The following is a 17,078-nucleotide window of genomic DNA, read 5'->3' as shown; positions in this document are numbered from 1 at the left end:
CTCCCACTTAGAAATCATGGAGGGGTCTGAAATTGTCACCGTAGGTGCATGTCCACTGTGAGAGACATAATCTAAAAAAAAGAAATGCAGAAATCACAATGTATGATTTTTTAACTATTTATTTGTTTGATACAGTTGCAAATAAGTAGCCTGGCTCCGCCCTCCTCCGTGCTTCCGCTTGATTTTCATTTCGCTTCAGCAGTACGTCTGGGACCGCTCTGTAGAGTTTCAGCAGTGCAAAAATCAGCAGGTCCAATCAGCGAACAGAGGCAGGGCCGGCGTCATGGGGGGGCATTCGCGGGCAGTGCCCCCCCGAACAGGTTGTTGTGCCCCCCTACAAAGCTTTTAATTACTTTAAATAATATATAGAATAATTAAAATAAATTAAACATTGAATGTTTCATGACTTGTAATGTAATCAAATGAGGAAAATATAGTTGATATATGTTTTCTTTAATTAAAATAGACCAGTTTCTCTGATTGGATGTATTGCCGCGTCTCACCCATCTTACGTCTTTAGCATATTTGTGACTTGATACTAGCAACGTGTTTTTTCGCGGCATTTTATGGATCGTGTAAAATATGGATATTAGAACATTTAGAATGAACCAGCACCGCCTGCTCCATCTTCATGCAAACACAGACTGGCTCAAACTCAGAGATTAGAGGTTGAGGTGGAATTTACAAATCTACAGGACACTTTTTTAAGGAAGTCTATTGTTCTTACACGCCGTCTTCAGCTATTTCAAAGGTAAGTTAGCGTTGCTTTAAATTACGTAAGCTTAATGTGAAGTGTGGCTTTAGACCGTTAACTGCATTACGACGTGATTATGGTAAAGCAGCTTTTTTAAAGCTAGGACGCGCTGCACTATGAAACTCATTCATTTCAATGGCTTGTGCCGCGCGAGGGCGGTTTGTTGTTGCGTCGAGTGAGCGCGAGCGCAGCGGAGCTCAGCTTGCGCTCACGCCGCGGTCGAAGTTCAATAGTTTTGCGCATAGTTTGTGGTCTTTTGCACTTTATACGGGAAATGAGCTGACAGTCTGTACCAGTTGTATGAGTGTGTGCTTGCTGTATTTGTTGTTTTAATGTCTTGTTTTTGCAAGTTATTGTTGCGTGCCCCCCGTTGGAAGCCGAGTGCCCCCCTGTTAGTTATGGTCTGGCGCCGGCTCTGAACAGAGGGGGGTGGCTAAAAATGATGACGTTAAGGTTGTGCGTCAGTTTGAGTTGTAGTTCAGTAATGGCAGCGGAGAAAGACGTGAGAAAAGCTATTCGGTCCGTTGTTGCAAAGCTGCCGAATATACAGAAGTTAAAGCTTCTGTCGCAAGAACCAGGTTTGCTAAGTTTTGTTGGTCTGATTATTCGTACTTGTTGTTTCCGGCCGGTTTCGGCGCATGATATACGTCACGACCACACGTTAGTGACTGCGTATGGCAGATCCTGAGTAACTCTGCGCAGATCCAATAGTTTTAAACTTCAACAGAGGACCCTCCTTTAACGGAAATAAAGCTTTGCAATGGAGCGTGGCCAGACTCTCTGTACAAATGAAATGAATGTACGAGAGTCTGGTTGGACCAGGCTAGCAAATAAGTATTTGAACACCTGAGAAAATTAATGTTAATATTTGGTACAGTAGCCTTTGTTTGCAATTACAGAGGTCAAACGTTTTCTGTAGTTTTTCACCAGGTTTGCACACACTGCAGGAGGGATTTTGGCCCACTCCTCCACACAGATCTTCTCTAGATCAGTCAGGTTTCTGGCCTGTCGCTGAGAAACACAGAGTTTGAGCTCCCTTCAAAGATTCTCTATTGGGTTTAGGTCTGGAGACTGGCTAGGTCACGGCAGAACCTTGATATGCATTTTACAGAGCCACTCATTGGTTATCCTGGCTATGTGCTTCAGGTCATTGTCATGTTGGGAGACCCAGCCACGACACGATGTCTTTGGTCAGCTCTTTGGTCTTGGCCATGGTAGTTGTTGATTGTTACTGATTGTTTGGGGTGGACAGGTGTCTTTTTGCAGCTAACGACCTCAAACATGTCCATCTAATTTACGATAATAAATGAAGTGGAGGTGGACATTTTAAAGGCAGACTAACAGGTCTTTGAGGGTCAGAATTCTAGCTGATAGACAGGTTTTCAAATACTTATTTGCAGCCGTATCATACAAATAAATAGTTTAAAAAAATCATACATTGTGATTTCTGGATTTTTTTTACATTATGTCTCTAACAGTGGACATGCACCTACGATGACAATTTCAGACCCCTCCATGATTTCTAAGTGGGAGAACTTGCAAAATAGCAGGGTGTTCAAATACTTATATTCCTTTTGTGTAATACTGGATGTAAAGAAAGGCACATCCGTTTCTCTTCATGCATTGCAAACAATAGCTGCGTTTCCATTACAGATTTGCGCAAAACTTTTTAACTGTCGACAAAAAAAAGCGAAATGACAGGGTTTCCACTAACCAATAATATGCGACTGAAAGATAGATTTTCCTCTGCAGAGAAGCAATTTCAAACATCACGTCGGCGTATGTTGGCATTGTTCAGCTTTCTGTATGTATATAAATATCTGAACTCTTGCGATGTGCAACTGCAATCGTCTATGTTTTGACTGTAGCAAATGACTACTACCTATTTCTTTGCATTTCGTATCTGTACATTTAGTGTAGCGGGGGGTCTGCGCTCTTGAATTTTTGTAGGTGGCGCTATAGAGCCATTTTTACACCCCCAGTTCTGAAGCCTATTTTAACTTGTTTGACTCTGTGGACCCTGTACCAGGTGTGCAACGTTTCATGACTTTTTGAGCTTGTTTAGACTGTCAAAAATGCGATTCATTTAGCGATACTTTGCGAGGCCGCCACGGACACGCCCTTTAACGAAAAGTCAGGGTCGTCGCTATTTATCATCACACAAGGTCTTAAGATTAGGCTGGTGAAATATGATGTTTATATAGTTAAATCTCTAAGAGCAGTAAGTCACAGCGTAAAACATGGTATGTCCTGCTGCCTCTAGGTGGTGCTATGACTGTTACTGAATTATGGCATGTTGATGTGTTCAGGCCGGGACCCTTATCAAACGTGTGAAGTCAGGGGCAGATCGGACAATGTATGCCTGAATTAAAAAAGCTTCCTGTTTCATGTCGAAACATCACACTTTGCCAGGCTGCCACGGACACGCCCTTTAACTTCTTACACCCTGAAGCTATTTTGGGGATTTTCGCCTGGATTTGGCCTACCCAATTTCAAAAGCATCCCATACCCACATGCAGAGGTTTACATACAAAAGTTTGGTATCATTTTACAGGAAACCCTTTGAAATTACATAAAACACTGTTAAAAGTGGTAAACATGGTTGTATGTGATATCAGTCCTCTAATAAACACAAAAATAAATAGGCGCTTTTTGATGTTTTTTTCTAAAGTTTTTATTTGAAAGTAAATAACTCTGGCCCTGGGTATCTCAGGTCCCTGCAGTCAGTTTTGTTTGATTCCAGCAATTGTCAGCTTACAGAGGAAAAAGGAATTTTTTCTCTATCATAATCTATGCAAAAGTTATTTTACTCCAACTGAAGGGAGGAATAATACCCTTTTTGTATACAATTTCTGCCTAAGAACATTTGAAGTGTCCCCATAACCACATACAGTGGAATAAATGCAATTTCTTTATATCATTTTAAAGAAAACATTTTGAAGTTACATAAAAAGCTGCTGTTTGTGATAAATATCGTTATTTATGTTGTTTTTCATATGATGAAACACCAAATTTTCTTTTTTATGTTGTAAACACTGTCTTTGATAGTGTATAACTCTGGTTCTGTGTGCTCTAGCAGACTGCAGACAGTTCTGGTTGTTAGCAGCAGCAGACAGTAAACACCCAAAAAAAGAATGAACTCTTTATCATGTCGCATTCAAAAGATATTCTTATTTTACTGAAGGGTGCGGAAATACATTTTTCATAAAAATATTAATTTTTTGTTTTGCACATATAATAAAAAGCTAGGGATTAATTATGCAAACAACCAAAGAAAATGCTGTGAATGGACTCATTGTTTAGAGTAGGACCTAAAATAAAAGATGGTGTATCATTTGTGGCTATATGTGCTATCTGAGGCAGTTCACACTCAAGTTTCACATATGTTTACAAAAGACCATTTTTTACCTTATTATTCATTCGATGATTGTTGGATATGTGTTGATATTAGAACAAAAATAATGCTGTAGCCTTATTCCTGAGAGTGAGAGCTTTCATTTGATATAAGACTTGCCCATGTTTGTCATTTTTGAAAAATATGAAATATGTGAATATTATATGATATCAAAAAATATTGGGGGGGTGATAGTGTAAATTAAGTGTAAATAACTTTCTTACAGTAAAAGATGTGTCAAAGTGATGCATATCTGCAGAAAGTAGAGACTCTAAGCTTTCAAACAGTATCTCATATGTGTTACTGGGGTCCATGACGGAGTATCAAAGATTAAAAGAATATTTTATATTAAGTCAAAATACGAAATTCTGGACCCGGGACAGGGTCCTCAGGGTTGAAGAGGTTAATGAAAAGTCAAAATCTTGACTATTTCTCATCGCAAAGGGCTTAAGATCAGTCTGACCAGATATGATGATGATTTGATTAAATCTCTAAGAGCAGTAAATCACAGCGTAAAACATAGCAATTCCTGCTACCTCTAGGTGGCGCTATGACTGAAGCTGAATATTGGGATTGAAATGTGTTCAGGTCAAGACCCTTATCAAATGTGTGAAGCGTGGGGCAGATTGGACATTGTATGCCTTTGTTATAACAACTTCCTGTTTCATGGCAAGAATGCCGAAATTTGTCAGGTCGCCGTGTACACACTTTCTAACGAAAATTCAAAAGCTCCACAATTTAGCATCGCAAAGGCCTTTAGATGATACTGACCAAATATGATGATGATCTGATTAAATCTCTAGGAAGAATTCATTAAAGTACGAAGCTTTGAAATGACCAAATTTGCTCAAAAATCACTGCAAAAATTCAAAATGGCCGACTTCCTGTGGGGTTTAGAGCTTCGCTCCAAGAGACTTTTTTGTAGGTCTTGTGGTTATAGACCAAATGGAATCTGTACGTTTTTCGTAGCGGGCGGGCTGTTCTCTTGAAATTTTGCAGGTGGCACTATCGAGCCATTTCTACACTCCCATTTCTGCCGCATATACCACATGTAAATTTTCACCACTTCTGATGCGTGCGCAAAATTTCATGAGTTTTTGAGCATGTTTAGACCTTCAAAAATGCCATTCATTTAGGAAAATAATAATAGATTTTGAATGTTTATTTCTTTTAATTTTGATGATTATAACTGTAAACTAATGAAAATCCCAAATTCACAGAATTCATCTCAGAAATTCTTAAATTAGAAGGATTTTAGGATAAACGGATTTTTAGAAATCTTTGGCAAATGAAAAGTTTGAACTTGAAAAGTATGAACTTGAAGAGTATGAGCATGTACAGCACTCAATATTTAGTTGGGGCTGCTTTTGCCTGAATTACTGCTGTGTGGCATGGAGTTGATCAGTCTTTGTTATGGGAGTCCAGGTTGCTCTGATAGTGGCCTTTAGCTCTTCTGCATTGTTGGGTCTGGCATATCGCATCTTCCTCTTCACAATACCCCATAGGTTTTCTATGGGGTTAAGGTAAGGGGAGTTTGCTGGCCAATTAAGAACAGGGATACCATTGTCCTTAAACCAGGTACTGGTAGCTTTGGCACTGTGTTCAGGTGCCAAGTCCTTTTAGAAAATGAAATCTGCATCTCCATAAAGTTGGTCAGCAGCAGGAAGCATGAAGTGCTCTAAAACTTCCTGAATATGGCTGCGTTGACCTTGGACCTCAGAAAACACAGTGAACCAACACCAGCAGATGACATGGCACCCCAATCCATCACTGACTGTGGAAACTTTACACTGGACCTCAAGCAATGTGGATTGTGTGCCTCTCCTCTCCTCCCCCAGACTCTGGGACCCTGATTTCCAAAGAAAGCCTATGTCTTGCATACGTTTGTGCGTAGTGGTTCTTGAAGCACTGACTCCAGATGCAGTCCACTCTTTGTGAATTTCCCCCACATTTTTTGATGGGTTTGTTTCACAATCCTGTTATCCCTATTGCTTGTAAAAAAAATTATCCCACTTCTTTTCCTTCCCTTCACCTCTCTAATAATGTGCCTGGACACAGAGCTCTGTGAACAGCAAGCGTCTATTGCAATGACCTTTTGTGTCTTACCTTTCTTGTGCAAGGTGTCAATAGTCGTCTTTTGGACAACTGTCAAGTCAGCAGTCTTCCCCATAATTGTGTTGCCTGCAGAACCAGACTGAAAGACAATTAAAAGGTCTTTGCAGGTGTTTAGAGTCAATTAGTTAAATTGGAGTGTGGCACCCGGTGTCTTCAATATTGAACCTTTTCACAATATTCGAATTTTCTGAGATACTGAATTTGGGATTTTCAGTTATAATCATATGAAAATTAAAAGAAATAAACATTTGAAATATATCAGTCTGTTTGTAATGAATTAATATAATATACAAGTTTCACTTTTTGAATGGAATTAGTGAGATAAATCAACTTTTTAATGATATTCTAATTATATGACCAGCACCCGTATATTGTTTTCTCAGCTAGCTAAATGTGTGAGGGTACCTTGTATTTATTGAAAACTTTCAAGCACATGGAGTTGGCCTTGATTCGCTCAGTCTTCACCACGTTAAGCATGTGAATGAGCAGAGGACTGCGCACCTGGTGTGCCAGGTCAATAGCAGTATGACCCTGAAATAAAAAAAGTCACCTGTACTAATCTGGGAAGAAATAAACTAGCCAGTATCTTTCTTTAATAGTACTGTAAAAACTCCTTATGCTGCTTACATTGGCATTCTCCAGGTCAACACTGGCTCCAACCTCCAACAGGATGTGGGCAGCATCTACATTGCCGGCCAGCACAGCGCAATGCAGAGGAGAGTTTCTGTTCACTTTATCCACTGCATTCACTGAAGCATTGCACTTCAGCAGGAAGTTTGTTGGCTCAGGTCTATGTTTAATAGAACCACACAGACAGTTTAAAAAATAAGCAATAACACAAAACTAGTGAAGCTTTTGTAACCTCACCTTTCAAGGTTGCACATGACATCTGTAACACTTTACATTTATGCATTTGGCAGAGGCTTTGACTTAACTGAAGACAGCAGTGTGTTACCACCAAGTCATAGGTGTGGGATTCCACATAACATACAAACTAATCAAAGTTACCTTAGAGAAAGCCAAATGCACAAATGTAAATTAATTTTGTGACCATTATTTATTGAGTTTGACTGCGAGTTTTACCCAATTATTTTTTGTGCCGCTAACATCAATGAGGTCTGTCCATTTATGTCCAGGGAATCCACTTCCTAGAACAATACAGAATTTTTACATATAACTATGTAAGTATTTTTTTTTATATATATAAACTTTTGCATTACCGGTACTTAATCCTCAGTTCAAACCTTTAATTTTATAATGTCAATGTGTGTTAATCATACCTGTCCTTTGGCCATCAAGTATGCAGCAATGGGCAAATGTTGGAAGAGAACTGCCAGATGAAGACCACGATACCCCTCTCCATCTGCTACTGATGGGTCAGCTCCATAACGCATGAGCTGAATGACCATAGATAAATGACCCTGTCTGTTAAAAGATGTGAACAAACACAATCACTCAATGTTAAATACAAAACCCAAATCACATGATGTACACATACATGAAAAAGTAGGGGGGGGGGGGGGGAGCGGTTACCAGTGGCAAATGCCACTCCGTTCAGGGGCTCGTCCACTGACACAGGTCAGTTAAACTTAGGTCTATTGAGCCCTTTTCACACAGAAATCGCGCCTGATTCCGTAAAATACACGTAAAAGGCATCCTTGATTTTTCCAGAATCCTTAGATTTTTTTGTTCATTCACACTGCCATAATTACCCAACATCTGATGGTCCCGGGAAGACACGTGACCTGTTGAAAGTCCTGCCCTCTCTTCTATGCAGCGTCTGAAGTTTGCATCTTATTTATTATTTCTCTCTCCATAAACCACTCGCGTGCATTTTTGTTTATGATAAGATTATAAAGGAGCGCGTGACGCGCCGTTCTAATGCTGGTGAATGATCTCAGCTTCTGAGTGGATATTTGACGAGCTCCCTGATCTCTGCTTTAATACAGTTTTCAGACATTTCACATCGTGATTGTTTATATGCATTTAAGTTAAAACCCGCATTTTGAGGAGCTGAACGATATATCTTTTTGGGATGATGTGCGGGCATCTTCGTTTATTATAGCTTAAATGAGCATGTGACGCGATATTCTTTTATGCTGCTGAATGATCTCAGTTTCAACGCAGTAAGTGACGAGTTAACTTATCTGATATCTGCTTCAGTCCAGTTTGCTGACATTTCCTGTCGTGAATGTTGTAAATCCCTCATTTTAAAGAGTTGAACCAACTTCATGTTGCCATGACACGCGCGTCCTCACTACGGCACGTGCGTCATTGTTTATGCATCTCATTTATAATTTCCTGAAAACTGCTTCAATCTAGTTTGCAACATTTCTCGTGGTGAATGTTTATATGCATGTTATCTCTCGTTTTAAGGAGCTGAACCATAACTTTTGTTGTGATGACACGCGCGTCCTCACTACGACACACCCATTACGGCATTCGTTCGGTTTCTTGTTCACACAGAGGGTTTTCCGTATATCTGACTAGGTCCTCTTTCCGGCAACGATCCCAGAAGATTAATAGGATTTTGTGTTCCTAGTTTGTGTTCACACAGACGCTTGTCTGGCAATTTTACTGGTATTTTCTGGGACCAAAGGTCTGTGTGAATGAGGTTTTGGATTGAGGCATGTGGCATAGACAATCACAGATCATTACACGTCCGAGACAGACTTGCACGTGCTGCTGCTATTTGTTCATTTAATTGTGACACAAACTGATTTTTTGTGTGTCCTTTTTGACTGACTGGTGTTTCAGGTAACCGACAATGCATGAAATGAATCTAGAGCTAAATAGGACATCTTGTGGCTCGTTCAACAAGGGATTGTATAATCACAATATTTAAAATGGAAATGCATAATATTTTAAGTGTTTTCATTTAATAAAGCATGTATTTGTCTAAGCCATGGTCGTGTGAGCGGTATATTTAATCTGTGTTTGTACATTTTTTTTTAGTCATTCTGAAAAAGTAGTCTGTGAGTCTACTAGACATACAGTATCTGGACATATCACCACAACCTTTAGTTTGCAGATGATAGCATTAAGGTGAGAATGAAAAACACTTTTAACCTATTGTTATCTTTATTTATTTAATTAACATTTCAAGGGTCACATCATTTACACTAGGAAAAACTATATAATAATAACAATTACAGTAATAATAATAATAATAATAACAAAACAATAATAATAATAATAATAACAACGATAACAATAATTATTCTATGGGCTGCCATAGACCGCAATGGAACAGGAAGAAGAAGAAGAAAACTAACAAATACAATAGAGTAACATAAGATACATTGTTACAGTTTTCATGTGTCAAACACAACTACGGAAAAAAGCATTTTGATATGGATCAAAATTCGCATTCAGAAGAAGATATAAGCATTTAATACTAACAGTTTAGCACACGTGCTTACAAAGTCTAGAATTTTTATGACGTCATCCTACACTACACAGGGAATAATATGGATTTTTTTTTCAGAAAATGTGTTGCACAAAATAGATTCAAGCATTTTCAATGACCAAAAAATATTTATGTTTATTTAAAAAAAACTTTCCAGGGTCTTGAATTTGTTTCCCCAGATTCACAAACTTTCAAATGACTTCAAAGATCTGCGGGAACCCTGGGTTTCAAACATAGGCTGTAAACCAACTATACCAACTTTATGGTTGGGCGATGCTGGACTGATACCTATCGGCGTGCATGTAGCATCTTTTGTTTTAAGTTTGCAATTACAGATGCCGCAGTGTAAATGCGGTACATTGAAGTGTGTGTGTAATTATCACAATTGTCCCCACAATGATTGGGGTTAGGGGAAGGAAATTGAATAGAATATACAGTTTGTACAGTATAAAAACCATTACGTCTATGGAATGTTTCCACAAAACATGGACATTTTAAATCTAATTTAAGTCTATTTAAAAAAAAACTGTTCAAAGCTGTGTTCGTGTGTTAATAACAGCAACCAAAAAAGCTGAATAAAAAACAGGTGGTGGTCATGCATTGTCATGTGATGTCCTGGCAAGAGTGATGTCTCTAAACTGATTGATTGTACAGATGATCTCTGGAGGCAGCTGCTCTTTTTTTAAACCCACAACCAATGCAACACTTTAAATAAAATTGAATTCAAAGTTCTTTTATCAGCATTTATAGTTTATTATAAGATAAGATTTTCCCTCTTTTGTGCAGTTGTAGATAATACACCAAAGAATGTGGTAAATGAAGTATGATGTGCAGTTATGCCGATTTCAGACTGCATGATTTTAGCCCTGATTTTGACTCCCCGACATGCTTTGAGAAAACGCAGACAAATCCCCGAAATCACAGGCAAATCTATCCTTGTGCACGCGAGTCACAATCACACTGTGAGATATTTGGCATGCTAAATATCTGGACCTCATAAACAATCAAATCCAGTTAACACAGCGACATAAGAAGAACAAGCCCCAGGACTGTAGGTAAAACGATCCCCATTATTTTAGAAGAAAGAGGGCGTTAGAGAGCCTCCCTGCCACACCTGTGTCTGTAACTAAAAGACACACTAAACAGCCAATCACTATAGGTACGTTTACATGCAACAAAATAATCAGTTTGTAATCGTATTGATGGCTCAATCGTATTGAAAAGCCTTCATGTAAACACTTGAATCAATTGAGGTCAATTGGATGCAAATTTGGATCGTATTGAAGGGGGTGGTGTACTCCGATTTTCATAATTGAATGCAAAAATACATTATGTACATTCGCATAACATTTGTTCATGTCTCATATTTACCTCATATTTACATCTCACACAATTCTCGTCAAAGAAACATGCGATAATAAAGGTAATGGGGTCACCCGCTGTACATTCTATGGTGTTTAATTGTACTTAGGCTAAATAAAGCAATAAAATTGTGTCATGCCTTTTGAAAATTGTTTTTATTGCCTATATCTGAAAACTTCTTAAGAACAACTTTCTCCAACCCAGCTTTGTAAAATTATCCAGAGATAAAGTGTGAATTCGATGACAGATGTGGTGCCCAACAAAGTCCTCTGCTCTTTTTCGAGTTCATATTTGGGTTACTGTTTAAACTGTGTCCGCGGGTTGTTTTTTTCATGCGGGTTAAAGATTAAAGGATTTCATTCATTAGTTATTGGTATTTAGGCTGTGAATAGTCATTGGGAAGTTCATCGCATGCACTTTTCAAACAATACAAAATGGCTGACTTCCTGTTGGCGGGCTCATGGTTGTCAGCATGAAAGCAGTTTGGGTCGATGAAGTCAAGTTTTGTACATGCGCTTTGAAGGATTTTGTGTATATTTCTTTATGCGTAATCAATGTCTGATGTGTTACGTTGCAACTGTGTTGCGTTTGACCCCCAAAGCCTGGTTTGTTTGACTAGTGTCATAGGTCTGTACCGCGCCCAGGCGCGGATCAGTTAATCGCGCCGCGGCCGGGTTGCAGAGGTGGGCCGGAGCGCGGTTCACTTGGGCTCAGGCGCGGAAGGCTGTGGTGTGAGCGCAATCGCGCCTGAGCGAGATTCAAAAGGTGAAGACGTCAGTTGCGCGACCGCTCACCTTCAACTGCATCCGTAAAAACCTTTTGATGCGAGCAGCGGGGTTACGTGAATGTCCGAGCTGCGCACGTGAAAGATCAACTAAGCAATATGATGACATGTGAGAGGGCTGTCTGTAATCGCGCACCAAACGACTCCGAATAAAAAACACAGACTTATCATTACGGAGGGTTCCAGTGTTAAGAGAGAATTTACTTCCTGCTTTTTTCAAAACAATCGCATCTTAATGACGAAAGCGCGCCCGGACTCGGATCGATAAAAAGTACAGTGTGAGTGCGTGCACCTGGGGGAGTAGGGAGGGGTGACAATCGCGCTGGGGCTTGGTTTGGTTTGGATAATGTGAGTGCGCCCTAAGAATGTAGAAGGTTGACACGACAACATCGCTCCTGAAGAACTATGCTACATAAGAACCTTCATTAAATCTCTTTTCCCCACATGCACTTGGTCCTGCTTATTATTTTACATATTAGATACATTCTAATGCGTTGGCGAGCCATGAAAATTTCTTGAATTTGAGCAGCCAAATTCAAGAAAATCTAACAATTTGGCAGAGCCAACCAGAAGAGACAGATAAGAAGAGCACTCATCACTGCAACAAGAAGAGAACTGAAGAATTTCGAAGATTCTAGTTTCTGAAGATTATTAAAGACAAATTGACTATGCTTGTGGACTTTGTTTGTGGAATCAACTACCTTGATGAATTTGTCTTAAAAATCTTCATTTGGTGAGTGAAACTTATCAGCTCTTTTAAAGAACTACTTAAGAAATTAAGCAGACCAATGTTTATAGTGTAGCATTGTTAATCATTTAGGCTTGGTCCCTTTTCTGGAGTTTGTAGAAATTGTTAAACAATTTAGTCCATTCATCTAGAGCAGTGGTCTCAAACTCGCGGCCCGCGGGCCATTTGCGGCCCGCCCTCCCCCTCTCTGCGGCCCGCGGCACTTTTCAACAATATAACATTATCTGGCCCGCAGAAAGATTTTTATTCACTTTGTTTCATATTCATTTAATTTTTAATCTAAACGTTTAAGGGTTCGTTCACATGTCGCGTCTAACAACGCGTGTTAAAATGAGTCAAGGCGTTTCTTACTTTCTAAAATGCTCGGGACCGGAAGTTGCGCTCCGTGGCGTGGCGTCACGCGTTGCTACGCAACCATGAGCCACGCGCGCTCCGTGATTGCGAGCATACGGAATGCGTGATCGGACTTTAATTCCACATCTGAACCTTGCGTCAATCATATCATTGTCACCATACGATCAGTATATCTGGTCGGGACTTTGTAGTGTTTGTCCAGAGAAGATTTGTTACTTCCAGGTGAATATCAGCTGTTACTCAGAGAAGAGCTGCGGTGGGGTTCACATCAACAACAAGTCACAGCTTCTAATGGAAACACAGCATAATATGAGGCAGAGCCGTAGATGTAATGCAACAGATTTTAAACTACAGATACGAAAAATTGCCATCAAAGTGAACAGGTTAAAAGAGGAAAGATGAGGGGAAACATACAGAGGATAAAAGTATGTATAATGCTATATATAATGAAGTATAAACTATTATTATGTAGCTTGCTATGCAATTACACCTAGCAGTAATATAATTTTTTTCTGTTTAACTAGCTTATGTAACATTGACTACCCATTCAGAAGTTTTAGGATCACTTTCACTTATTCATATTTTTCCACATATAATAGCAAATTCATTAAAACTGTGGAATAACAAAGATGGAACATAATAAATTCAATACTATGACTGTAAACATAGTTTATTAATGTATACAGAAATTTTATTTGTTAGTTTAGTGCAAGGTTTTAATAGGCCTTAGTTATTAAAGAGAAGGTTAAGAAATTATTTACTTATATAAAATATAAAATAAATTTAAAAGATATAAACCACTGCTTTTATTATACTTTAAATAATAGAATTTTAACAGTCAATTTACAGAAATATTGTCCTTTTTTTACCTTAAAATAGCTCTGCGGCCCTCCGATTAAATGTCAATCTCAGAAATGGCCCCAAGTCAATTTGAGTTTGAGACCCCTGATCTAGAGATTGTAGAAGTAGAAGCTTGGTCCTTTCTCTAAATGTCCGTAGGAATTGTTAAGAAACAATTTAGTCCATTCATATAGAGATTGTAGAAGTAGAAACATGGTCCTTTCTCTAAATGTCTGTAGGAATTGTTAAAGAACAATTTAGTCCATTCATCCAGAAACTGTAGAAGTCACAGAAATAGTTTGGGACTGATATTGCTGCAAGATTTTACAATTCTTGACTGGGTGCTTATCAGTAGCCACTATTTGGTTAGATTCTAACAAGGTTAGAAAAAGATGGTCTAGAACCAAAATTATGGAACTTTAAGTCAATTTGCCTTCCATTGAAAGATATGGAAAGTTCTGAGTGACAAATAGAAAAATAAGAACTTTAATTGAGCATTCTGAAGTAGGATTCAGAAAGATTCTAAGAGTTTAAAGTGTGAAGTCTAATGTTTATTAGTGTGCAAACAGTAGACATATTTTATTATGGTTCTCTTGCTTTCTTAATTGTAGTATTAAGAAGTAAACAATAATTTAGCACAAACGAATTATTGTTATTAAGAGTACATTTTAGAAATTTATGTTTGAGTGGGTTTGTCTGTATACTCCAAATGGTCAGTTTGAATAAGCACCTTTAACAGATCTAACACCTTTTTGTTTTGTTTTTGCACCTCTGAGGGCACTTCTGTTGTACTGGCCATGGCTGAGTCTATTATGAAAAACAATGATTGTGGATCTAACCTGAGACCCACTACAGAACGGCATGGAACAGAACCTCCAAATGTAACCATTGATCAGATGATGGTAAATCTGAATGCATATTTGGACAAAAGACTGGAGATAAGGACATGCCATGATGACATCTGTAGGAAATACAGATGCACTCAGAGAGTGGACAATAGCTGTGTTTGCACTATTGGGCTTCAAGCGGGCATGCCAGTGCCTGCCGAGGCCTGTGGCGTTTGCATTGTCACTTCCGGGGCACTCAGAGAGTGGACAATAGCACTCAGAGAGTGGACAATAGCTGTGTTTGCACTATTGGGCTTCAAGCGGGCATGCCAGTGCCTGCCGAGGCCTGTGGCGTTTGCATTGTCACTTCCGGGGCATGATCGTGCTTCACTGGTGCTTCGTTGGGGCTTAAGGCCCGGCTTTTCTGGCCCGCCGAATTCCTTGGGCCAGAGCGGGCTTCTCGGGGCTAGGGGAGTGGTAAAGGTCAAAGGCGGAGTTTATCTGAGTCTCTGGCAAGATGCGCATCCATCTGTCTGCAGATTTAAAACTTTCAAAATAATCGGGATCACAAGTAATTTACTGTTTAACGGAAGATGCCTGCTATGTTTGTACTTCGGACTGAAGAAAATTATCTGCATATGTAAAAAACAAAGATGCTTTACGACGCCGAACTCGCCATGCTAAGGATTCGGCGCACACCGCTACCGGTTCGGGAGAAGTTTAAAGTTTCGGGCACAGAACAAAGTGTTTAAAGTGCAACAGTGATGAGAAATTAAGGATGTGTGTTGGATCATCATTTCATCGTCCATGTATTAAAGAAGCGATCACTCGAGTGACGATGGTATCTACAGTCAGTGAGTTAACATGCTACACAAGTTTGCATACAAAACACTTAAAATGGGAATACAAATAACGATTGCATAAGTGTCTTACATGGGTGTTTATTGTGTTTTTTGTGTTATATTGTCATCTCTGTTGAATTTTTTAGTCAGCCCTTAGTAAAAGTAACCATGGTTTTATTATATTAGTCATAGCCATGCTTTCTGGCATTTTGGAGATTAATTTGACTCTTATTTGAATGTAGCAAACTTTATATGTCGGTATACTGTATGTGTATTTGCAAACCCTTTATACAAAACATCACATGTGCTGCTTTCTTTTGTGTCCGTTTTACAGAAAAATGCCAACATAAAGCTTTCAGTTTGTCATCCAGGAGTTTTTATTTAGTATATGAAAGATGACACAGCAACAAATGCAAGAGCAGGAGATGAAACGAAGATGATGATGATGAGACGACAGGAGCCATGGATCTTAAAATCCGTCCGGAGGAGATGTCTTTAAATACACCTGTTTGTGCACAGATATAAACTTCATATGTAAATAAAGTACCGCGCTATTATTACTACAGCTGCTTGTCAGTTTATTGAAAATGATTGCTTAATAAGGATCACATCTTAAAAAACACAGAAATGGTAAGATGCAACAAAATGTTAAATATAACCATCATTAACTTAACCACTGCAACATAGCTTTTTAAATACTTGTGTATATTCAGAGTTGATTCTTAACGAGTAGATTTTCTAATGATTTCTCAAAAGTTTTTATTTTTGAGATGCAAGTAAAGGGATTTTCAGTCCTATTCAGCTATTCGAGGCAGTTCTTTATAGACAAAAGTATTTATTGATTGACACATTATTAATATTGAAATAGCTATTAGATAGTTACCTTGTGTTTCATGTGATGCTCAACTATTAACGTTTTCATGATTAAAGATATTACACCTCTTATAATTTGTAAGTATGTTTACATCGCCATAGAACTATAATTACAAACTTAACGTTACATATTTAGACACACGTGCATATTTTAAAATAAGATTATTTTATATAAATGTAAAACTATGACTCGTTATATTCTTTAAAATATTGTGTATATAGTATAATGGCACATTAGGTAGATGAACGCTTTATTTGTAATTATCCTACTTCATAAAGTTTACTATTGCTTATTGATCTGATAATGTCTCGTCGTGAGATCGCTCGTGTGCAGCCAACATAAACTTCAAGAGTAACACCGCGGATGGAGCAAACATCTCTATCTTCTCATCTTGGCTTTCACCGTGCAAACAGCCACCTCAGTTATTTTCTTTATGTTTGTTGTATGATGATGCGATTTCACTCCTGTCAGATTAAAGTGACTTCCTCACGGTAAAACAGGCGCAGTTGTGTGACGTTACATCCAAGTAGGCGTATTAAGGGCGGGGTTTTCTGAAGCGCTGCGGCGCTATTGGCTTGACAATGCGTCGTGATTTTGGCTACACAGCTGGAGGTCTGAGGCTATTGGCTCCGCGAGGCCCATTTGAAGCCCTGGCTCGCACAGGCCCGATAGTGCAACTGAGGCTAATGGGCTTTGCCAGACATCAAAAGGGCTAGATACAGCGCTTAAGGACAAACACCAGGAAAGATGGATGGTCTGTGATTTTGCTCAAACA

The 17,078-nt window shown here is 38.9% G+C and overlaps 1 protein-coding gene across 2 annotated transcripts in view; it reads right to left on the bottom strand.

Moving 5' to 3' along the window:
- The window catches only part of LOC135764855 (putative palmitoyltransferase ZDHHC13), a 316,314-nt gene that overhangs the window by 149,018 nt on the left and 150,218 nt on the right, over nucleotides 1–17,078 (bottom strand). For both annotated transcript variants that reach the window (XM_073811960.1, XM_065275546.1), the window contains exons 5-8: nucleotides 7,544–7,688; nucleotides 7,347–7,411; nucleotides 6,891–7,053; nucleotides 6,669–6,794 (exon numbers count right to left, since the gene is read on the bottom strand). In XM_073811960.1, coding sequence (XP_073668061.1) covers nucleotides 6,669–6,794; nucleotides 6,891–7,053; nucleotides 7,347–7,411; nucleotides 7,544–7,688 — 499 coding nt within the window. The remainder of the gene's footprint in view (nucleotides 1–6,668; nucleotides 6,795–6,890; nucleotides 7,054–7,346; nucleotides 7,412–7,543; nucleotides 7,689–17,078) is intronic.

Source organism: Paramisgurnus dabryanus, chromosome 2, assembly GCF_030506205.2.
Source record: "Paramisgurnus dabryanus chromosome 2, PD_genome_1.1, whole genome shotgun sequence".
Taxonomy (NCBI): domain Eukaryota; kingdom Metazoa; phylum Chordata; class Actinopteri; order Cypriniformes; family Cobitidae; genus Paramisgurnus; species Paramisgurnus dabryanus.
Note: the sequence above shows the minus strand (reverse complement) of the source record. Positions and strands in the feature narration are given on the sequence as shown.